Source organism: Parus major, chromosome 15 (genome assembly GCF_001522545.3).
Source record: "Parus major isolate Abel chromosome 15, Parus_major1.1, whole genome shotgun sequence".
In the NCBI taxonomy this organism is placed as follows: domain Eukaryota; kingdom Metazoa; phylum Chordata; class Aves; order Passeriformes; family Paridae; genus Parus; species Parus major.
Genome location: NC_031784.1, coordinates 13543179 through 13566546, shown reverse-complemented (window position 1 = coordinate 13566546; position 23368 = coordinate 13543179). Strand labels below are relative to the sequence as shown.

The 23368-nt window shown below is 53.2% G+C and overlaps 3 protein-coding genes across 12 annotated transcripts in view; 2 read left to right on the top strand and 1 right to left on the bottom strand.

The window, feature by feature from the left end:
• AIFM3 (apoptosis inducing factor mitochondria associated 3) overlaps positions 1 to 7173 on the top strand; it is a 50692-nt gene extending 43519 nt beyond the window's left edge. For 2 of the 6 annotated variants that reach the window (XM_015644128.1, XM_015644125.1), the window contains 4 exons: positions 431 to 506; positions 4152 to 4256; positions 5407 to 5427; positions 5909 to 7173. In XM_015644128.1, the coding sequence (XP_015499614.1) occupies positions 431 to 506; positions 4152 to 4256; positions 5407 to 5427; positions 5909 to 5948 (242 nt within the window). In that variant the 3' untranslated portion in view covers positions 5949 to 7173. Of the gene's footprint in view, positions 1 to 430; positions 507 to 4151; positions 4257 to 5406; positions 5732 to 5908 lie in introns of those variants that run through there. The other 4 variants (XM_015644129.1, XM_015644126.1, XM_015644127.2 and 1 more) reach the window with 2 other exon arrangements.
• Positions 168 to 23362, bottom strand: P2RX6 (purinergic receptor P2X 6). Of its 5 annotated transcripts, XM_015644134.2 has the most exons (13): positions 23136 to 23362; positions 22889 to 23033; positions 22624 to 22695; positions 19552 to 19627; positions 19027 to 19120; positions 18666 to 18746; positions 17826 to 17967; positions 17541 to 17650; positions 16128 to 16221; positions 14455 to 14520; positions 13691 to 13768; positions 9311 to 9388; positions 168 to 2530 (listed from the first exon to the last, which is right to left on the bottom strand). In XM_015644134.2, the coding sequence occupies exons 1-12, from the start codon at positions 23258 to 23260 to the stop codon at positions 9344 to 9346; spliced, it is 1128 nt and encodes a 375-aa protein (XP_015499620.1). In that variant the 5' UTR covers positions 23261 to 23362; the 3' UTR covers positions 168 to 2530; positions 9311 to 9343. The 5 variants fall into 5 exon arrangements, with proteins under 5 accessions (XP_015499620.1, XP_015499618.1, XP_015499617.1 ...); XM_015644132.2 differs by lacking the exon at positions 168 to 2530 and having other exon boundaries at positions 8972 to 9388; XM_015644131.2 differs by lacking the exons at positions 168 to 2530; positions 9311 to 9388 and adding an exon at positions 12538 to 13315.
• On the top strand, positions 10421 to 12450 carry LOC117245182 (transmembrane protein 17B-like). Its single transcript, XM_033518143.1, has 4 exons — positions 10421 to 10538; positions 10769 to 10872; positions 11257 to 11370; positions 11767 to 12450. The coding sequence occupies exons 1-4, from the start codon at positions 10421 to 10423 to the stop codon at positions 12097 to 12099; spliced, it is 669 nt and encodes a 222-aa protein (XP_033374034.1). The 3' UTR covers positions 12100 to 12450.
• Positions 23363 to 23368: the final 6 nt, after the last annotated feature.

The following is a 23368-nucleotide window of genomic DNA, read 5'->3' as shown; positions in this document are numbered from 1 at the left end:
TTCTGAGGGGGTTCAGTGTCTCTGACACCCATCTGCCATGAAGTGCACTTCTCTAAAACAGAATGGAGGATTGACTTAAATTAGATATTGGGAAGAAATTCTTCCCTGTGAGGGTGATGAGGCCCTGCACAGGTTGCTCAGAGAAGCTGTGGCTGCCCCACCCCTGGAAGTGTTTAAGACCAGGTTGGACAGAGCTTGGAGCAACCTGGGGTAGTGGAAGGTGTCCCTGCCTGTGGTAGAGGGTGGGAACAAGAGGTTTTTTAAGGACTTTTCTAGCCCAAAACTCTCCTGTGATTCTGTGTTTTTTGGTACCCGCATCTCCTGCTGCTGGTCTCTGCAGGATGTTCTCCATGTAGTGCTGGAATGAAACACCTTGTCTTAGAGCTGGATCTGGAGGAATTGCTGCTGAATCCACTTCTTTGCTTTTCAGGCCATGGGGAAGGATTCGATGATGTTGTCATTCAGGGAGATTTAGATGAACTGAAGTTTGTGGCATTTTATACCAAGTAAGTGTTTCTCTTATCCATGTTCCTACACAGACATTCACCTGAGAATACTCTGCTAGGCTGGAAAATAGTTGTGCCAGAACTTCTGTCAGTCAGTTTTGTTCACCTCTGCAGACTGAGCTTATGGAACACTTATACAAGGCCCTGCAGAAATGATGTTCTGATTGTACAAGTTAAACTGGTCTTTGGACCTGGTGTCTCTATCCCTTGTCCTCATAATCTCTGTGGGCAGACAATGGCTTATACTGGCAATTCCTATCAAATATTTCTTTCCCATATCAGCACCATATAATGATTTGTGACCAGCACGGGACAGAGTGCTCTGTCTAGAGAAGCACTATTTCTGCTTCTGGTTTGACAAATTAAGCTCAAAAAACTCTTCTGTCTATCACAAGCTGTGAAGGTTTGAAGGAACTCAGGAACTGTTACATCTGTGGTGAAACCCAGCTCTCCCCCAGCTTGGGAGCCTACCTGGGAATGCATTCTTGAGATGTGTTGGCAGCTGGGATGTGTTGCCTCAGCTGTTCTGGAGCCATGCTGGCTGTCTAGACTGGAAAGTCAGTGCACCATGAATTTATCTCAAAAATGTTTGCTGCTGTTTATTCTTCTATTGCCTTTGTCCGTCCCAGTCTGAAACCAGTGGCTACAGAACATCCTCATGCTGGAACCAGAGGGGTTTCTCCAAGTGCTTTCTGATATTAAGGATAAGGAGAGGGAAACCAGGGAAGAAAAGGGCTGCCCAGCTCAGCCATCAAACTACTTGGCAGCAGCATCCAGGCAGGGATCAGGAGGGAGCTCAGGACACAAGCCAGCTTTGGCTCTGCAGACATCATCTCACTGCCCCTCTGTCCCATCTGAAATGTACCCCATGCCTTCTCCCTCCCTGAGGTTGACCCACTTGCCCACGTTGCTCCAGAATGGAGCCTGGCACCTGGATGTGTGCATTGAGCTTGAAGAGGTATGGGGCTCACTGTATCACCCCAGAGATCCCCAGTGCTCACCCTGCTCCCCCTGGTACCTGTACACCTTGGGTAAACACCTCCTGCAGGGATGGGGCTCCAGCTGGCACCTGGGGACCTTTACACACTGGATACAGCTCAGAGTGTGCTGGAAGCTTGGTCAAAATTGCCTAAAGAGGTGGGTTTGTGACAAGGCACCAGCTGTGCTGGGGAGACCTGCTATGAGAGTGTTCCCCTCCTGCAACTTTTCCATATGAGAGCTTTTTATCTCTTTATTTCAACCTAATTAGAAAGGAAACATCAGGTTGCTTTAATTAAACATCTGAGGAGGCCATTCAAAGGGAATGCCCTGAGCAAGGTGCATAATTCCTGTCCCATGCCAGGGACCCACGCTTTATGTGCCATGGTGGCTGCAAGGGACAGGGGCTGCCAGGGGACCTGGGCTTGGTGGGCAGCACTGGGGGTCCCTGATGAGCACTGTGTTGTTCTGCCACCCAGGAGGGTCTCCTGGAGATGGCGTGTGGGTACCAGGATGGCATTCCATGCTGAGAGTCGGAGGTGCTGGGAAGCACTGGCTGGTGGGGGTCAGCCAGTATGTCCCCTGTTGCTTGGCTCCCTATCTGTGAAAGGCCACTGGAGTATTTCTTTCTTTTTTGGTGGTGGTTCTTCTAGTTGGTGCTAATGCTTTTGGACTGAGGACAGTCCCAAGCTGACCATTTCCTCCTGCTTCCTTCTGCTGTGCCCACCCTGTGGTTTGGACCCTTCTCCTCCTGGTCCTCCTTAGTTTTTGAAGGAACTACTGGTGGCTCCCACTCCTACAGCCTGTCCTCAGCATTGGCTTTTACAAAAAGGCTTCTTTTGCCCCAGAGTTTGAAGAGGAAAGCTGTTTTGTCAGAGCTGTATAGAGGTCAATAAAAGGCCTGGGAGGTGTAGGGGACAGCATTCTGCAGATATCCCTATGGGACACTGCCTTCACAACAGACTGATGTCTTCCTGCCCCTAAGATCTTGGAGACCTTAGGGGAATTGTCTTCTTCATGGTTCCCCACCTCTGTTATGTTGAACCCTGAAAAGGAAGGGAAGACCATGTAAACAAATGCACGGTGCTTCCCTCTCCCCTCAGTCTTCACAAAGACTTCTGATTGCTCCAAATCCCAGGTTCAGGATGGGAATTCTCGTTGTCTTTGAGGACTTTTTGAAAAAGAGGAATTCCTCCTGGCTTTCCCATTTATCTGACAAAGTGTTCAAAAGCCTGTGCTGATGCAGGATGCTCCAGCTCACCAGCACGTCATGAGTTACTTTGCAAAAGAAGCAGCTACCCCATGTCCTGCTGAAATGTTTGGGCTGCATTTGCCTTCCTGGCTGGCCCCTTTGGGCACTGTCTGGGTTTGAGGCTCAGCCAGTGGGCAGCTGGTGGGAATACATCTGGTTCCCTAGCACACTTCAGTTATTCATTGCTTTGAACAGCATATCTCCCCCTGGTTTTGATGGATAGGTCTCTCCAACCACTTTGTGTTTCCCATCTTGTAATTGACTCTGCTCAGGAAACTGCTCTCCTTTATTTGCCATGAGCTTATTGAGGAATGGGAGTTTTTGAAACTAAACAGTCTGTAATGGAGCTGCCCCATGGCTTTGTAAACAGGTGTGAGAGATGGCTTTAACTCCCATGGCTGCACAGGGCTGAAGAGTCCTCTGAAACATGACTTTTGCTCTCCTTGTCCTGGGAATTACCACACATCCCTCCCATCCCAGCTGCTCTTTGCTCTGTTGATCTCAGAGCACTTTGGCAGTGGATTTAAGAGCAGATCTTGGTTTAGTGGGTGCTTCTACTCTTCAGTTTATTCAAGAATATCACCAGAGTTTTAAATCTTACCCACACATCTTCCCTGATCTCACACTGTACATTAAATTATCTCTTCATGAGTCAGGCTTTGAAGGATTATGCTTGGATTGACCTTAGCAAACCCCAAATGAGAAGCACCCTTCTCATTTGCCAGTGACCTTTAGCCAAAGCTCCGCCAGCAGTTTTACATCCTCTTTCTTCTGCTTCATTTGTTTTCTACTCAGCCTTTGAGGTTGCATTTGGATTCTGCTAGGGGAACAATCAGCCAACCTGGACATCCATATACATGGGGACTTCATTGCTGGGGCTGTGGGACCCAGGAGTTGGACACCCCAGCTGTCCTGGTGTCCGTGGAGCAGCTCACAGCAGGGCACTCTGCTCATTTGGAGGTGAGGATCAGGAAGGGGATGTGGAGCACCCCAAATGAGTGTTCCACAGGGAAATCCTGACCATCTGCCTCTTTACTCCCTCCGCACAGGGCAGCAGTGCGCTGGCCATTCTTCATGGTGTCCAGGTTTTTATCCACCATCAGATCTACCTTTGGTGCTGTTATCCCACAGATGCCAGGGTGCCAGAGCTATCTCCATCACCCAGGCACTTTGTGATACTCACCACATCATCATGAACATCAGTGGGACCAGTGGGGTCTGCTGTGCCACTCTGTAGCCTCTCCTGATCCTTGTTCCGGTCACTAGCACAGTCCCTGTGGTGCTCATACCTTGGGATCAGGCCTGGCTCTGGGTGTTCCTCTTTGCCTCCCTCTTCTGTTCATCATGGTGGGTTTTGGGTGGTGGAGCTGTGGCCATCCAGGCTGCCCTAACTGCTCTGTTCTGCCTGGCCCTAGGAATGACGAGGTGGTGGCTGTGGCCAGCATGAACTATGACCCAATTGTCTCCAAGGTGGCCGAGGTCCTGGCTGCTGGCAGGACCATCCGGAAGCGTGATGTGGAGTAAGTAGACAGACAGTGGAAAGTGGCAGTGTCAGGGCAGCAGCTAAGCACAGCCATGGGGTGCTGGGCAGAGCTGAGCCTTTCCCACTCATCCCTCTCCATACCCTTCCATCCCCCCTGTGCTGCTTCCCAGCTGCCTCCAGGCCTGGCATCCCCCACACACAGGGGGTTTGTCTTAAACAGCAGGACCCAAATCATTGCACAGACACGATGGGATGGGGATACTCCCTGCCTTTGGGCACTGGCACATCGTGTCTGATGCTGGGGTGCACCTGGGCACCCAGTCAGTTAAGGAGACCTGCAGAGAAGGACTGGATGTGTAGCCTGTGAATAACCCCCGATGCACAACCCAGCCCAGAGAGCTGGTGGTGCCAGGATGCCAGGCTGTGTGTCAGCCTCTGGTTCCTTGGAGTGGAGCTCATAGGCAAAGGGCATTTTTCTCCCTTCACTTTGTTTTTAAGGTCATGCAGAGGAAAGAGCATAGCTTTGTGCTGAGGGTGGGTGCTGGAAGGCAAATGCCAGGGAGGTGATAACAGCTGGAAAGAAGCCTTTAGAGTGGGAATCAGAGCTGCTGAGGGTCCCTGTTGCAGGGGTGTTTCCACATCTGGAATAAAAACAGGTATTTTCAAAAGCTCAGGGAGAGGAACACTCCCAACCCCCAGGCAGCTCTGAGCCAGCTCAGACTCCTTGGGCACTCCTGGGATGGGGAATATGTCAGGGGCCCCACTCAGCTGAGACAGGGTTCATAAAATGACAGAATATTTTGGGTTGGAAGGGACCTTAAAGCCTGTCCAGTTCCACCCCCTGCCCCCTTCCCACCCACTATCCCAGGTTGCTCCAAGCCCCATCCTACCTGGTCTTGGACACTTCCAGGGATGGGGCAGCCAGAGGTTCTCTGCCCAGCCTGTGCCAGGGTCTTACCACCCTCAAAGGGAAGAATTTCTTGTGCCATCACCCCAGTTCATTGGGAAATGGTTGCTGGTGTCCCACTTTGTGCCACTTTGTGACTGGGAGGGAGGTGGTATCTTGTGGACATCCCAGGGATGGGGAGGATCTGTTGGCCCTGTGATGGGGCTCAGGGGCTGGAGGAAGCCAGATTAAACCTGAATGTCTTTTCTCTCTTTGTCTTCTGCTGCTTTCACAACTTTAGGCTGTTTGTCCGTCATGGCAAGTACGTTCGGTTTGGGGTCCTGAGCGTGCTGAATGTGAGGGGCTTGCACGACAGACAGCTGGCCCCCTGACTGGGTCATGTCTGTAATTCCCATGTAGAGACACTGGTTACATGGGGGGTGTCTTTGTTTTGTACCCCTTCACATGGGGGTTAGGGCTGGAGCTGCCAGGAGCTACATCAGGCACAGATCCTGTTGGCTGGGATCTTGCTTGGCTGGGAGTTTGGTGGCTTTCCATGGATTTTCAGCTGGAGGGCTGCTTTTAAGTATAAACAAATAAAGTATTTGAGCTCAGTTTTACACAGATTTGAGGATCTGGAGGTGACTTTTTGGACAGTTTAGTGACAGGTGAGTGAGGGCAGAGGAGGGAGCAGGGTGCTGGGATGGACATCAAGTACTGGACTAGCACTGAGGGACACTAAGAGCATTTGCCTGTGCATGTTGAGAAACCCCTCACAGCACTGTGGTTTTCCTCTCTTTTAGAACTGGAGACATGTCCTGGTTAACAGGGAAAGGCTCCTAACGCTGCTGATGGCTGCACTCTCCTGATGCTGCACTCGCCATGGGGAGATGGGACAGCAGCTCTACGGCCTGGTGGGAACCCCATGGCTCAGCCATTTCCCTTTGAGACCTGGATGAACCTAGCATTGTGCACTGACCTTCCCAGGAGGATCTCCCACAGCTCCTCTGCCCCTGTGCCTGCTGGGCTGGGGCTCTGCTGTTGCAATTGCTGTGGAATTCTGGAAAGGCAGGCCACAGAGAGTGTGGGGTTTGGCACTGGCAGTGGACATGGGCACCATATGGCTCTGGATGCTGCCATGGGGCTGAGGGTCCCCAGGAGGGTCTGAACCATGCACATCCCTCCCCCCCATAAGCAGCATGAGTGCCTTTGGTTGCTCCTGTGCTTTCATGCATGATGCTCCTTTCAAAATTCCTTTTTCTCCCAGCAGAGCTCCAATGTGCATCCCTGTGGAGCCTGACATCTGCTCCCTTCCTGCATGGCTGCAGCATTTGCTACAGCTCTCCCTGTGCACTCCCACTCCAGGGAGCATCTGGGTGGGCCAGGAGATGGGGTTACACTGGGTAATCTCTGTGCAGCTGGTGTTTGTGTTGTCCAGGCTGGTCCTGTGCAGCCTCACCAGCAGAGGTGGGTCCTTGTCCATACTGAAGGTTCTGGAGCTCATCAGTCCCTGTCCCAGCATCTCTTGTCCTAGAACAGCCAAGGGGATGGAGTGTGTTCCCTCTCTCCTGGGCTCAGTTTGGGCTGGAGCACTGGCAGCACTTGGCCCATTCCCAGAGTGTGTAGCAGGGATACCTGAGAGCTGTGATGGCTCAGCTGCAGCCCTGGGCTGAGTGACCACCCTTCCAGCCAACCTTGGGATATCTCTCCTTAATGATATCATGGGATCAGTGATGTTGCTGAGATGTTATTTGAGGAAAAGTAGCTGGGGAACGTTTCTGGTTGTCCATTGTCTGGCACTCGTCCAGCATAGTGACAAGGTTGCATTTCCCAGCCCAGTGCTCTGCTGTCCTGTTTCCTGCTCCATGCTGAAGAAGAGCCAAGTCTCCAGCTCAGGAGTGGACCTGGCCAGCCACAGCCCAGTGTCCATCAGCCCAGTGGAGTAGGGGTTGAGGGTCTCCCTTGGGCTGACTCCTTCCCCAACAGTGTTTTACCCTGAGTGCCAAACAAAAGGATTTATATTTTTAATTTGTTTCACCCCTATAAATTAAAGCAATACTATTCTTGGGGTCTGGGTCATTTCTGATTCTTTCTAAAATCTTGGGTCACCTCTGCATGTTGGCCAGATTGTTCAAGCACCTCTTCTTTGGAGACTTCCCACCTGTGCCCAGCTCACTTGGATTTCCAGTCTTTCAGATCTCAGCTGGGTTGAAATGCACCAGTCTATCACATCTCTTTTTGGTTTCTCCTGGTGTCACTGCAAAGCTTTCCTCAGATGGAATGACCAGAAGGGACAGTAGCAGGATGTGCACACTCCAGCACAGTGATGAACGGGGACCATTATGTGTCTTCTGGATCCACAAAGCAATGGGAACTTGCAAGTCTCATCTCAGGTTCCAAAAGGCAAATGTCAGTGTTTCTGTCCCCAGGTTCTCCTCTGAGGGCAGAGGTGGCTGGGACTGCTCAGGTCCCAGTGCCCCAGGCAGGGCTCTTCCAGAGTGGTCTAGGGCCACAGGCACTGCCTGGGTGGAGGCAGCTGCCCAGGTGCTGCCTCAGCTCTGCCTATGACCCACAAAAATCTGTCTTTGTATCTCGTGTCCTGCTGGTGGGATAGTTGGACTTGGCTTTGGCAGCTCCCCAGGGGATCCAGCTGGAGTGGCACAGAGTGGCATTCCCTGGAGCTGTTTGTTTTCCCCAAGCTCTCTCATATTCTCCATACTGGCTGAGACTGACAGCTCCCCCAGCATGACTTTGCTGCACTGAGGACACAACTGACAGAGTGCTTTGTTTTTCAGGAAGATGCTTTTTGACCTCCTTTGCCTCTGATGGGGCCTCATCCAGTATTGGGTATGAGCTGAATAAAATGGGCATCATCCCCATGTTCACAGAGCTGAAGACCATTCAGGGGCTGAGGAAGGACCTTCTGCCCCAGTCTACAGCAACAGTAGGGGTAACAAGTCCCATTCCCTGCTTTTAATAGAGGAGCTATTTCAACCAGGGCTGGTAATATCACCCATGACACAAGAAGTCCCAATCACCACTCTAGCTTTTCTTGGGACATATGCCAGGTCATGGGCAGGGCTGATGGCTCAGATGGGTATTACTCCTCTGCACAGGTGTGGGCTGGTGTTGAACCTGGGACCCCTTATCCAGTGCCTTGGTGAATGCTTCCCAGTGGCAAGTCTGTCCTGGAACTGGGCAAGGCTGGGTTGTGTTCTCTGTCACCTTTCCAGGCACATCTTGCAACCTCTCATGCCAGGACAGAAAGTTTCTCTTAAGAAAACTGCCTGTTCCCATGAGGAATGAGAGCCCAGCTGGGCCACATGCAGTGACCTCCAGCTGCACTGCCCCATCTCACCAGACTGCCCAGGTATCATCTTGGTTGCTCACCTTGCCTGCCCATGCAGACTTGATCGTGAGCTCTCTACCAGCTCCTGCTCGGATTCTGGGCTGTGCCTTGTCACCCTGCCCATGCCTCACCTGTGTGCTTGCAGGTTGGGGATAGCTTGGAGGGCAACTGGGGCTTTGCTTCTGCCCCACTCAGGTGAGACCCCACCTGCAGAGCTGCCCCAGCCCTGGGGCCCTGCACAGGAGGGACCTGGAGCTGCTGGAGCCAGTCCAGAGGAGGCCATGGAGCTGCTCCAAGGGCTGGAGCCAGGCTGGGAGAGCTGGGGGTGCTCACCTGGAGAGGAGAAGGCTCCAGGGAGACTTCAGAGCCCCTTCCAGGGCCTAAAGGGGCTCCAGGAGAGCTGGAGAGGGACTGGGGACAAGGGATGGAGGGACAGGACAAAGGAAGGTTGGGATATTGGGAAGATGGGATGCAGTGAAGAAATTCTTCCCTGTGTGGGTGGGCAGGCCCTGGCACAGGGTGCCCAGAGCAGCTGGGGCTGCCCCTGGATCCCTGGAAGTGTTCAAGGCCAGGATGGATGGGGTTTGGACTACCTTGGGGTAGCAGAAGGCGTCCCTGTCCATGGCAGGGGGTGGGATGAGATGAGCTTTAAGGTCTCTTCCAACCAAAACCATTCTGTGATCCTACAACTTCAGCCAATCAGGTGTTGGTCTAACCATGCTTTCAGCCCCAGATGGTTTGATTTTGGCAGCATATGGCAGTGAGCTCTGCAATTTCATTTTAGCTATATCTAGGAAAAAAATCATCTTTGGTTTCTTGTGTTCCTTGACACAAGGACCCCATTAATAGCACTTACTCCCACTATTTGAGGCAGCTTCTCTGATGCACCTTATGGGTTGAGTTGGAGGCTGAAGGTCATGAGGTGAGACCAGATCTGTAGGGTAGAACTGACATTTACTGAGTATGTTCAGAGAAGGCAACCAACCGTGCTGGGGAAGGGGCTGGAGCCCCAGGAGCGGCTGGGGGAGCTGGGAAAGGGGCTCAGCCTGGAGAAAAGGAGGCTCAGGGGGCCCTTCTGGCTCTGCACAACTCCCTGCCAGGAGGGGACAGCCGGGGAGGGTCGGGCTCTGCTCCCAGGGAACAGGGACAGGAGCAGAGGGAACGGCCTCAGGCTGGGCCAGAGGAGGCTCAGGGTGGATATTGGGTAAATTTCTTCGTGGAAAGGGCAGTCCAGCTCTTACACAGGCTGCCCAAGGCAGTGGTTGAGTCTTCATCCCTGGAAGTGTTCAAAAAATGTGTAGATATAGCACTAGGGGACATGGTTTAGTAGTGGCCCTGGCAGTGTTGTGCTAATTGTTTGACCTCATGATCTTAGAAGGCTTTTCCCACCTTAATCTGTGATTTTAAACTTGAAGTTACTGAAGAACTTCTCCCTGCCATTCACCTCTGGCTCAACCACCCCCTAACATGTCATCCCCCACTGCCCTCCCTAGCGCCTCTGAGCCTGGATGGGGCTCAGGGAATTCACAGTGGTGGTTAAATGCTCTGTGAACCTGGAGGCCTTGAAGAAGCATTTCAGGGGAAGAGAACCATGCTTTCATGAGGCATCCTCTTCTGTCAGGGGTCTTTGAGCAATATTTGTGTTGATAGAGCCTGGCTGGGAGAGGGTGCAGTTGCTGCAAGTCACGGTGACAGATACAACCAGCCATCACCCCCCCTAAAGGTGCTGCAGAGGGGAGATGCTCTGTGGCTTGTGATTTCCTTGCAACTTCATCTTGTGATTCCTGCGTGGGCTTGGTGTTTGAAGGTCCCTTCCCCAGATGCCCCTTCCAGCTCAGCAACCCTGTCCCCAGGGAGCCAATGGGCGTCTGGCCCTGCGCATTAGCCTGTCCTGTTATCTCATTGATTCCCTCCTGGCTAATCCCGCCTGAGCCGGGCTGGGGTGAGCAGGGCTCAGCTGCTGTCCATGGCTGCACCCACCCCGCTGCCCCCCAGCCTGCGCCGGGGCTTGGTGGCCTTCAGTGGCTCCCTCTTCATCAACAACAAGACGTGGGATAGTGGCACCGCCCACACCTACCAGCCAGGTACGGGCAGAAGGGCTCTGCGGAGGGGGCTTGGGAACAGGGGCTGTCCATCACCGTGACCCTGCTCAGCACCCACCAAAGAGGGGAGCAAAAATAAGAACATCTGCTGCAATCAGCTGTTTGTGGGACCCAGGGTCTGTTGCTCCCCTCTGCAAGCTGTGAGGGATCCCAGGGGCAGGGGGACCTCAGGGCTGGTGAGCAGCCTGCTCATCCCTGCCTGTCCTGCCTAGCTCACGAGGTGTTGTCCAGCCTGCCCCTCCAGGTGATGCTCTACTTCAACGTCTACTACTTCCCAGTCTGGTGCCTGGCTGAGGGGATTATGCTGCACCTGAAGGTACCATTCCATGGGGCATGCAGGGATGGGGGGAGCTGCTCCTGCCAACTCTCCCTGGGCTTGGGTGGGGGACAATGTGGGCAGGGGACAGAGGAGCCTCTTCAGAATTAATGGATCCCCAAAATGCCCTGACTCCCATGAGAAAATATTGCTCATCTCTGCTAGCGATGAAACTCATGAACTAACCAGGCAGGAATGGTTAACATGGTTGGGAAGTGTAGGCAGAGCTAGGCACCAGCATGGTGAGAGCTGGCAGAGCATGGAGAGCTGGGTATGGAGAGGAGGGCACAGGGAGCTGGGCATAGAGAACAGGGAATGGTGCACAGGTAAAGGGAAACTGGGCATGGACAGCTGGACTTGGACAAGGCTGTGCCCCCATTACAGTACCACCTGCTGCCTTGGCACTACCAGTTCCTGCTGGTCACAGCCTTCCTAATCCTCTCACTGGCTGAGGGCTCCCGCCTCTACCTGGGCTACCTGGGGAACCTCCAGGAGAAGGTAAGCACTGCCTGCCCTGGCCACAAAGGCCCTCGTGCTTAGTGAGGATCAGCCCAAATGGGGGAACTGGATGTCCCCTCACTTAGGACCCAAGTGCCCATCACTGTCCTTCCTCTGGAGTTCTACCTGGAGCTGTCCCAGAAGAGAATCATGGGTGCAGGCATGACCTGGAGAGAGGGAATGAAGGGGACCCATTTGCCCTCCTGCTGTATCTCTCCTGTGTTACCCTTAAGCACTGGGGGGGGTTTGACAGCATCTGACCAAAGCTCCATGTGGCAGGGACATCCCTGGTTCCCGGGTGCCAAGGCCAGCAAAGGCTGATGCAGGAAGCTCCAGGGGCACAGAGGGTCCCCCCAGCCCACCACTGCCTCCTCTCATCAGGTTCTGATCCTGCAGGTGCCCGAGCTGGCTGGATTCCTGCTCCTCTCCTTCCTGATCCAGCTGCCCCTCCTGCTCTTCCTGCTGACAGACAGCCAGGTCATCCACTTGCCGCTGGAGGTGCCCATGCACAGCTTGTTCCTGGTCTTCCTCCTCCTTGAGATGGTGGCTGCCTTCCTGGCGCTGAGGATCATGACCAAGCAGCTGGCAGCACAGTTTTACCTGCGGCAGTTCCTGGAGGGTGGGGGGGAGCGGCTGGAGCTGGGGGGCACAAGGGGACAGGCAGCCGAGATGGTGTGGTGCTGCAGGACCCCTCCACCCCACACAGCTGGTCCTGGCAGGGAGCATTAAACAGGCTCAAACCCGCAGACACTGTTTCTGAGCTTTGTGGAGCCCCCAGAGGCAGCACCCAGGCACAGCCCAACTGACCCTTGTCCTGCACCAGCCAACACAGCCTGGGGAAAGTGGGATTGAGGGCTCAGCACCTCTGAAATGTTCCAGCTTACCCCAGGGCTGTGCCTGTCCTTGCTGAGCATCAGCCCTGGAAGGAGGCAGGAACCAGGGTGCAGGAACCACTGCACACCCCTAGGAAGTACCAGCCCAGGGCTGTAAATTTAAGCTAGGCCCCTAAACCCTCCCTGAACTTCCCAGGGGGCTTCTGAGAATCCAGGTGGCCCACATGAAGCCCATCCTAGCTGAAAGCTTGCAGGGTGCCGTGAGGTGCAAGAACAGCAGCACTCCACAAGCTTACAGTCCCTCCAGGGCTAGAGACAGAGCAGAGCCTCCTACTGCTTCCAGAACAGCTTTATTCCATTGCATCCCTGTTTTTCAAGGGAAATCAAGGCCCATGGCCATTGGAACATGGAGAAGTGCAAAATTCTTTAAGCCTGTTGTGCCAAGCGGGATCAACTGCTCCCCAGCACACTCTGGTTCTGGGGCAGCTCTGCTCCAGCACCAGCTGTCAGTGCTGCGAGCTGCCACTGGGATGGCTTTGTGCTCCAGGAGCCAAGAACTGCTGCTGCTGCCAGTGCTTCTCCAGGAAAGGCAGACCCTAACTCCGGCCGTGCCAGGACTGGCCCACCTCCACCAGGGCTCCCCCATCATATCTACCTGGAGGTGGCTCTGGAGGGAAGGCTGTTTGTGGTGGAGCATTCCCAATGTCCCTAAGCTGTGGCCCCAGGCTTACCTTTAGGGGGTCTTGCCTGCAAAATGAACAGGGACATCAGTATACAGCAGCCATGGAGGCAGCCCAGGTGGTCCTTGTGTACTCTGCTTGGTTCCATGCAACCAGATTCACTGTACAGGACCCTCACTCCACTCTGGATTTGAGATCAGGCATTAGGAAAGTTTCCCCCCCTGCCCCTGCATAGGATGGTGCAGCTTTGGGACAGTTCACCAGGAGATGGGGGATCTCATGCCTCAGAGGCTTCTAAGATTTGGCCAGATAAAGCTGGAGATGACCTGAGGCAGGGCTGCAAGCTCTACTGGTCTGTAGGGGCCTCCCTGTGATTCCCTGATTGACCAGGGCAGTGAATTTCCACAATGGAATCATGCTTGGCACATAAACCTGTCAATGAACCACAGAACAGAATGTGCACTAAGAGCTGGCATGTCTGTGCAGAGAGTTCCAACAGATTCAATTTGGAAGAGGGTGAAAAAGCATGAATCTGGATTGGTTTTCCAGGTAAGGTCCCCATGTCAACCCACTGATGTTTTGACAGTAGCTGAGGTCATGGCGCAACTTTCCCTGACCCTTGGCACCAGCTGGATCCCTCTCCCAGTTCAGACTGGCAACCAAGCCTGAAAGTTGGAGACTAAGAGCTGCTCCACTAGGTTTTTCCCTGGTCTTGGGAACTGAGTTGTAACCAAAAGGCAAGAAAATCATCAAATCCAAAATGATTCACTTCAAAACCTCCTCTCCCCCATATGGCCCTATCCTTACCTCCTCAAACTTCCCCTTCCAATAAAGGTCCGCCTTTGCATCCAGGTAGAGCAGAACCAGGTCACAGACTATTGTAGCCTGGAGACAGACAAACATTGAAGACAAGGAACTTCCCCCAGGAATGCCTGGCTTTCCATCCTGGCTCCTACGGAGCCCTGCAGCCAGCTGTGAGCATTTGCTGGGGCAGTGAGCCAGCCCTGCCTCCAGCCACCTCCACTGGCTCCTCTCTGACCCAGCCCGGTCCCAGGAGGTCAGACAGGATCCCCAGGCTGCAATGGATGGACAGGGAGGGCTGTTCCAGCACCCTCACAGTCACATACGGACTGGGATGAGCATGTCAGTGAGGAAAGGGGGGCAGGTGGGGGACCTCCCTGTTACTCTGCTGGAAGGGTAGAGCCAGAGAAGGGCTCTACAAGGGGCTGCTCCACCATAGTGACAGGACGCTGGGTCCCTTCTGAGTCAGAGGTGAAGCAGAGAAGAGCTGCTCTCTCCTGCTGACAGCATCCCAGTGATACTCTGCCCCAGGATTCACACAAAATCATGACCTCCATAGGATGTGACCATGACAGCACTCAAGATCCCAATCCAGTGGTGTCATTACTAATGGTCACAGGGAGACCTGAGCTGACACCATGCCAGACCATCTCCCCTCTGTGCTGGCTGGCACTAAGGAAGCTTTGTGCCCAGGCAGGCAGGGAAACAACTGAGAAATGGCAAATCCCAAGCCACAGATGGAAGAAAAAGGGTGTATTGAGAGTACTCACAACACCAAAGAAGGCGATGCTGGTGCCAAAGCTCACGGCAGTAGGAACAATGCTGAACTTCCCAGCCTGGTGAGAAACAGTGGGGGGGTAAGAGAGGGTGGAGAGTGGTCAGAGGGGTGAGAAGGTTGTGGACTGAGCCATGTGGGGCAGTGTGCTCAAAGTCAGGAGGTGCTTGGAGGATGCAGGGATATTTCCCCATGCCCATTTGTAGGAACTGCTGTTGTGCTGACTCCAACCCCCTTAGGCTGTCAAAGAAGGGACAGAGGTGCCTGATGACCTAGAAGCAGCAGAGGTTACTGTGACCCACTTGCTCCTGCAGGCATAGCAGGAACCTCCCTCTTGCTGCAGCTGCCACCCATGGAGCCACATCCTAGCAAACACAACCGTGGTGTGATGTGTCCCTCCCTTCAAAAATGAGTCTGGTGGTTTCCCTTCTGGCTGTTCTCTCCTGCTCTCTCAGCCTAGAGGTGGTACACCCTCTCCTGCACAGTGTGCTTCACCTTCTTCAGGTGCAAAGGGCACTGCTGAGCACAAAAGACCAGCTGTGAACATCTCTCAGTGGGGGAAGTGCTCTCAGCACAGGCTTCCTCTTTGGAAAGCTAAGCACTGAATTTGTGACTGATGCTGCACAGGGTAGCATCAACAATCATAGAAACATGGAATAGTTTGGGTTGGAAGAGACCTTAAAGCTCCTCTCATTCCACCCTCTGCCATGGACAGGGGACACCTTCCACTATTCCAGGCTGCTCCAAGTCCTGTCCAGCCTGGCCTTGGACATTTTCAGGTATGGGGCAGTCACAGATTCTCTGAGCACCCTGTGTCTGGGCATCATCACCCTAACAGGGAACAATTCTTTCCCAATATTCCATCTCTCCCTGCCCTCTGCCACTGGGAAACCATTTCCCTGTGTCCTGTCCCTCCATCCCTTGTCCCCAGTCCCTCTCCAGCTCTCCTGGAGCCCCTTTAGGCCCTGGAAGGGGCTCTGAGGTCTCCCTGGAGCCTTCTCCTCTCCAGGTGAGCACCCCCAGCTCTCCCAGCCTGGCTCCAGAGCAGAGGGACTCCAGCCTTTGAGCATCTCCGTGCCCTCCTCTGGGCTCACTCTAGCAGCTCCAAATCCTTCTGGTGTTGGGGACACCAGAGCTGGAGGCAGCACTGCACCTGAGCAGGGCAGAGAAGCAGAATCTCTGCTTTACCTCCTGCCCACACTGCTGGGGATGAGTCCAGGACATGGACAATTTCTGGGCTCTCAGTGCACATGGCTGGGGAATGTCCAGCTTTGATCATGCGACACCTTTTCCCTCTGAAGGTACTTTTCATCAAGAAGGGATTAATTGTCCAGGTTCATTAGAGTTCAGGTTTATCTTTCTCAGGGTACTCCCACCATAAGATCCTCAGAGAGACACCTACAAGCCCAGACCAGCCCACCTTGCCTACTGAACAATTCACAGCCCTCACGTCAGACCCTCAGAGAGGGAAGTCTCACTCCTCAGGGCATTACCAAAAGGTTTTTCTTCAAATGGGAGAGACTCTTTTCTCCTGCTCTGGTTAGGATACTCTGGAAAGAGGTGAAGAGCTCACCCAGGTGGGGAGAAGTGATGGTAGCAGAAACGCTGGGGGTAGAGTGGAAGCAGTGGTGTGAGGAGTCAGCCCTGGGGCTGAGGAGCTCACAGTACCTGGCCATGCACGGAGAGGTCAAAGCGGATCCCATAGAGTTTCAGCAGGTTTCGGTACAGCTGCCGCTGCGAGCCCCAGTAGTAGGAGGCAGTTCTGTGGGAGATGGGCATGGCTCAGCAAGGCAGCTCCATGAAGGCAGGGAGGGATGTGGGTGCTAGTGCCAAAGGATTGCTGGGCTGGTGGGTTCCTGGGTGTCCTCCAGGCTGGGAACTGGGCATACATGTACAGCAATGACTTGCTGGCACCAACAGCTGGGCATCAGCATCCCCTCAGCACCCAATCTGGGTCACTGGGAGCATGCAGCTCTCAGTGTGCCCAGTTCAAGTGGGGACAGTCACATTACCTTCTCTCAGGCAGGTAATGCCCTGCTCAGCTCCAAACACAACAGAGCTTTGAAGTATGGGAACTGCCACAGCATCCCTGTACTGACAGGCCCTGCCCTGAGTTACCATTCTTTGTTGCCTTGGAATCACTGAATCATTGGAAAAGGTCTCTAAGATCATTAAGTCCAGTTAACCCAGCACTAACCCATGTCCACCATGTCCAACGTGGCACATCTACACAGCTTTTAAATCCCTCCAGGGATGGAGACTCCACCACTGCCCTAGGCAGCTGCACTAGGGCTGGACAAACCTTTCACTGAAAAGATTTTTTCTAACATTCAATCTAAACACTCCCTTTAGTGCAACTTCAGGTTGTTCCCTCCAATAAAGCTCCTTGTTGCCTGGGAGCAGAGCCCGACCCCCCGGCTGTCCCCTCCTGGCAGGGAGTTGTGCAGAGCCAGAAGGGCCCCCTGAGCCTCCTTTTCTCCAGGCTGAGCCCCTTTCCCAGCTCCCTCAGCCGCTCCTGGGGCTCCAGCCCCTTCCCCAGCTCCGTTCCCTGCCCTGGACACGCTGCAGCCCCTCCAGGTCTCTCTTGTCAGGAGGGGCTCAGATCTGCCAGCACTGGAGGTGCCCCAGCAGGGCCAGCACAGAGAACACGCACTTTCCCCTGTGCTGCCATATCAGGGCTGTCACAGATCAGGCACCCTTGGCCTTCTTGCTCACTTGGGCACACTTGGGCTCATGTTCACCTTCAGGTCCTTTTCTGCCTGCAGCTTTCCAGCCACTCTGCCCCAGCCTGGAACATGCCATGGGGTTGTTGTGAGCCCTGTGCAGGATCTGACATGACCTTATTGAACCTCATACCATTGACCTCAGCCCATGGATCCAGCCTGTCCAGTTCCCTCTGTACAGCTTCCTGCCCTCCAGCTGGTCCACACTCCCACCCAGCTCAGTGTCATCTGTGAACTGACCAATGCAAACTTGCTGGCCCTGCTGCTCCTTTCAGAACATCCATCAGAACTAAAATCTCAAACAACTGCCATGTGCTGATCTCACAGGCCTGTGTAGCCACTGTCCCAGCATCCTTACCTGAAATTGTACCTCCTGTCCTGCAGGCTGAAGGAATACTGTGGCTGGCACTGGGTAGCAGGTTGGTCCAGGTCGCAGTTCCACTCAATAAGAACTCTGATGCTTCCTCCCTGCAAAACACATTTTACACCAGGAGAAGCATGGGATCAGATTGGCAGAGTCATTAACTGTTCAGACATTCCCAGATCATATATTCCCTTAGCATTTCAGGTCAATCCTCTGCTTCTTGCTCACATCCTTGAAGAATTTTGAGTTACCTTCCATAGTTACATAAAAAACAAGTACCAGCAGTGCGAGGTCTCCAAAGTTCTCTCCAGCTGCCTCCACCATGTCACGGACACGGAACACAGGGCAGGAGGGGTTGAAGACTGGATCATATGTGCAGCTCTTGAAATAGCTGGAGTCAGTTGTTTGTAAAGTGTTGCACCTGAGACAGGAGAGAGGTGGGGCAGGGGTGTGGGAGGTAATGGAGCCCAGCTGTGGGACTGCAAAGGGGACCCTCACATTGGATTGTGCCCACCAGTGCATTGGTGGGGGGACAGTCAATGCCTTGCCTAAAGCCTCAGATGGAGAAAAACCAGCCCAGAGGAATCTCCCATGGAGTTATTCTCTATAGCATGTGCCATGACATTCCCTTCCACCTCTTTGTACTCCTTTGTTTCCTCCCAGCACCCAGCTCTAGTCACTGCTAGGGTTAACACCAGGGACATTTCATGCCACATCTCCTGCCACAGTAGGGCAGGACAGTCAGTGTGCTGGGGCTGTGGGGCCTTCTGTGAAAGCACTTTGCAAGGACTAAAAGAAAAAAATATTAGTTTCATTTCCAAATGAGAGTTTAGGAATTGGCTGGCCTTATCCAGCTCTTCACAGTGCTCTACATGGGCAAATGGACACCAGTCCCTTTCTCTGAGGTCCCCATCCCACTGCTCTTAGAGCTGCACACCCAGCACACCTGCAGTGACCTGTATTCACCTCAAAATCTGTCCTGCTCTAACTGGCCCAGCACTACCTGCCCTGGGTGCCATTGGCTCCACGAGTGCTTCAGCTCCTCAGCCCCATGACAGGCTTGGTGCCAAGGCTGGACCAGGCTGCATGCTCAGCCCAGCTGGAAAGTACTGTACTTACTTGGAGAAGTTAAATTTGGTGAAGTGGACAGTATTTTTTATAAAAAGAGTGAAATTCTCTGCCTCAGCCAGAAGTGGTTTCCTAGAAAACAACCACCAACAAAGTCATGTCTTGCACAGTGGTCAAGGCCCCATTTCCCGATCCCTGCAATCTCTCCTGCAACCCCAGAATTTTGGCTACAATGGACAGGTGCAAGAAGTGCTCTTAGGTGAAGTCCTCTGACTTTAACTGACAAGAAGGGCAATGTCAGAGGTCTCCCTGAGCCTGGCTGCCCCTTGGGCAAGTATGGTCAGACTCCTGGTAATGCAGAGGGAGGGAGCCAAAGCTCCCAATTATCTGCTGTCTCCTCATGTTTGATTACCTGGGCAGGGTGCCATTCTCCACAGGGCACCAGCCATAGATCTCACAGGTGGAATGAGTGGTGTTGAACATCAAACATTTCCCAGTTTTTATGCCTAGAAAGGAAACAATATAAGACAGGGGCTGAGAGAGTTGTGGTTGATCACCTGGAGAAGACTTTGGAGAGACCTCAGAGTCCCTTCTAGTGCCTAAAGGGGCTCCAAGAGAGCTGGAGAGGGAATTGGGACAATGGCCTGGAGGGACAGGATAAGGGGGAATGGCTTCCCAGTGGCAGAGGCAGGTTGAGGTGGGGTATTGGGAAGAAATTCTTGATGGTGGTGAGGCCCTGGCACAGGGTGCCCAGAGCAGCTGGGGCTGCCCCTGGATCCCTGGAAGTGTCCAAGGCCAGGCTGGAAAGAACTCAGAGCAACCTGGGATAGCGGAAGGTGTCCCTGTCCATTGCAGGGGGTGGAACTGGATGAGCTTTAAGTTCTGTTTTAACCCAAACCATTCTAGGTTTTTGTTTCTTTAGCAAAACACCCAGTACCATTGCCATGAACCACAGGGTTTCCCATGGGACAATCTGCATCTTCTTTGCACATCCCGTCGAGGACAGAGGGGCTCTGTGAGGGACAGAGAGAAGTGCTGTCACTGTGTTGTGCAGCTACCTGAGGCCATGCTGTCACTCCCCCCCACTGCAGCACTGCTGCTCCTGCATCTCCAAGTGCTTCCCACATAGTTAGAGATGAATATTCACCAGCCTCTAGCCAGTCAGAAGAGAGGCATGTCCAAGGGGCAATCCTTCCTCTCCAGAGCACTTGTGTCCTACTGCTCAGTGGCAGAGGAAGCCTCAGGAGATACCTCAGACCTTTCAGATGGAACTGGGAACCAGCACTGAGAGATTCAGGAAGGCCCTAATGACTGAGCCCATTAAACACCTTGTAAAGTACTATGATGAATTCCCTGGGGGAGAACTTAGTAGACCCTAAATCCAGCATAACACAAGTTTTACAAGAGACAGGAAAAGCTTAACCCTTACTCTGGACCTACCTGATTGTCAGGAGCAGTAAAAACCTCTTATTCAAACACAGAGAGATGATGGTAGTTGGGGAAATATCACTAACACCTCCCCTAGCTACCCCAGGCCATGACAGGAATCACCAGCTCATCAGAAACCCACCTCCCCCAAGCTCTGGGGGGCACAGAGGCCCAGATGCAGGAGGGGAATCCTCAATTATGGACTCAAAAGTGAGGTTCTGTTCAAGCCTTCCCCAAGCTGCCCCAGGACAGCCTCAGCCCCTCATTCAGGTGTAAAACCCACCAATATGATCTGAGAGGAGCAGTATCTTTGGGATGGGTGGAGTCTGAAGTCATTATGGGATGCAGGAGAACATCTGGCAATTGCCCAAGGTGTTTAGGGAAGGGGCTATGTAGGGGAGAAAGAGAAGGCATGGAAAGAAATGAACTTGGTAGTCTGAAAAGGAAGACAAACATTGGAACATAAAGGGATAAAAGGATGCAAAGACTTAAGTGCATGTGTACAGCTGCTGAAACAGTTTGGCTCACATTTGGTGCTGCCTCTGGCCACACACACACTCATCTGCAAGCACCAAATACTCTGGTTGTCAAGAATATTAAGATGATTCAAACTCCCTGCAAAGCCAAAAGCTGCTAATTATTCAAAGCTTTCCAAATATGAATGTCATCTACAGCCCAAATGCCAGGAACAGAGGAACTCTTGGAGACCAGCACAGGATGTAGGCTGGGATACACAATAACACTCACCCCAGCTCTGGAATGAAATCCTCAGCTCTGTGTGTCCTTGGCATGCACACTGCAAAACCAGAGGTGCCTGTGGCTGCCTGTGAGAACCCTGAAATATCCTACAGCACTTGTCTTCCTCCCTGCTGGGACTTTAGTAGTTCTCAGCATTTTAAAGATGGATCATTGGTGTCATTTTCCCCAGTCCAAGCCCAGTGTTTCTCCTCCCCTGCAGCATTTGGCCACAGCAGGAGCTAAAGGGAGCTAATGCAATTGGTGCTTGGCTTAGGTACAAAGTGCCAGCAGTGGTTCAGCTTAAAGGACATTTACTCCCATCTGCTGAGCTGGGTCCAGCCTGGGAGAAGGAGCAGGCCTGACTCCAGCCTTAAAGGGAAGATTTCTACCAGAGAACATATACCATTAAGTGCTGGCTAGCTGGAAAACCATCTAGACCTTGTGCTCTGTTCCTCCTAAAAACAGGACACTAAGATGGGCATTAGTCCTGCAGCAGGGAGTTATCAAGGAAACATGACACAGGTATCCATGGAGTGTGTGCCAAGGCATCCACTTGTTCAAGGGCAGCAGAAAGCCTGGAATGGTCATACAGTGCCACCACACAAAGAGTTCAGAGCTGGAGAGGCCCCCTGTTCCCTGTCCTGGACACCACAAATAGTTCTGGTAGAACATGTGGATATACATCTTGGCTCATGAAGGTATGAGAGAGCAAGTGCAGATGTGCTGCAGAGCGCTATTTATTGTCCTGGGGTGACTTTATGATGCTGGTATCCCCAATCTCCTGTTCTGTTTATGTTACATATCTAAGTTCAGCACCTTTAAGACTGGCTCTGAGAGTAAACAGGGAGAAAGAAGAAGCACACAGCTTGTTTTCAGAAATGACACTCACTCAGAAATGGCATGCTTCTCAGGACTGCATTGTCTGCAGCATGGATAGACAGCAGGACAGAGCCCTCCTTTGCTTTTAGCTGGTTTTTAGCTAGCTGAGACAGAGAAGTTCCCCAGACTGCTTATTTCCCGTTTTTCTTGGATCTCTTCAAACCTGCACTGGACTGAAAACCCAGACAAACCCCAGGAGCTCACGCCTGTGGCTCACCAGGGCCTGGGCCTCGGCACTTTCCAGCACCAGGGGAACTGATAGATTGAGAGAGCTGAGCTACACCCCATGAAAAGGACTCTTCTGGATTTGCCATCTCTTTGAACATTGAGAGGTTTTATTTTTTAATATTATTCAATTTCTGTTAAATAAACAGTTTTTTCCACTTTTCTCCAAGGAAGTATTTTTCCTGAACCAGTTGAGGGAAGAGCCGCTTGAATTTGCTTTCTCGAGGGACTCCATTAGGAGGTTTTCTCCCAAATTTGCTCTAAACCAGGACAAATACCATTACTGGTGTCCAGCGTGGGGCCTGAGAAAGTGGAAAAAACCTGTACTGATTGCATTTTGGTTGTACTTACTCTGTATTGGGATAAAGCAGTCAGTAACCACGTTGCTTGAATTCATAATGTCTCTCAGGATGGAGGCCTTCATGCAGTTCTGGTCCCTAGGCTTCTCTGAGGTTTTTATACCTTTCTGGTCCCTAGGTTTATTTTCTTTTCCAGAGATAGCTCCAGTATTGTCCCTAACATTTAGCTTTTACAGTAGAGGGGCACAGATTAGAATAGCTATTGTGCTGGGCTCAGTGATAATGATTTATAGGAAGTGAAGCAGTGAGAATGAGGGAAATCGGGTTTTGTGGGAATATAAATCCATTTTTCCCTTTTATCTGGTCTTCCACTGAGCAGCAGGACCACTGGCTCCATCCCACCCCTGTGAGGCCAGGCTGAGGCAGGTCCATTCACTCACCTCAGGGCAGGTGCCTTGGGCTTGCCGGATCGTGGCAATGAAATTAGTCACCAGGAAAAGCACATTTTCTCCCTGGGAAGCAAGAAGGCGCCGTCAACGGGGGCTGACACTAGAGCGGGTACAAGGGGACGCCCTGTGACACCATGGGTGGAACAAGCACTAATGGCTTTGCCAGGGCTTATTGGAGGTCAGTGGTACCTGCGGCATCCCCTTGCCAAGACAACTGACTGTATGTGTGACCTCCCCGCCCGGGGCCCGGCCGTACCTGCGGGGGCCAGGTGAGATCCGCTGCGTCCCAGAGCCGCCGGCCCGCGGCCTCGGCGGCCACCGCCCCCTTCACCTTGGTGAGCACGGCGACACGGGGGGCCGCGTCGCGTTCCTGGTACCCCTTCCGCAGCAGCAGCACCCACCTGCGGAGGGGCGGGGGCTCTCAGGGACCCCGGGCGGAGCCGAGGGCTGGGGGGTGTCCGTGCCTCAGCACGGACCGGCCACCCCGAGGGCAGGGTGCCTACCCCAGCAGGTAGCCAAGCGCGCTCAGCTGCAGCAGCCGGTGCAGCAGCCCCACCCGCCGGTTCCGTGTCAGCGAGAACTTGGCAGTCTTGTAGTCGAGCAGGGACCCGCAGGGTGGGCCCGGCATGGCAGCAATGAAGGGAAAGGCGGGCACGGTGAGGAGAGCGGCACCGGGAGTGGAAGGCGGGCAGGACAAGGAAAGGCGGGCACGGTGAGGAGAGCGGCACCGGGAGTG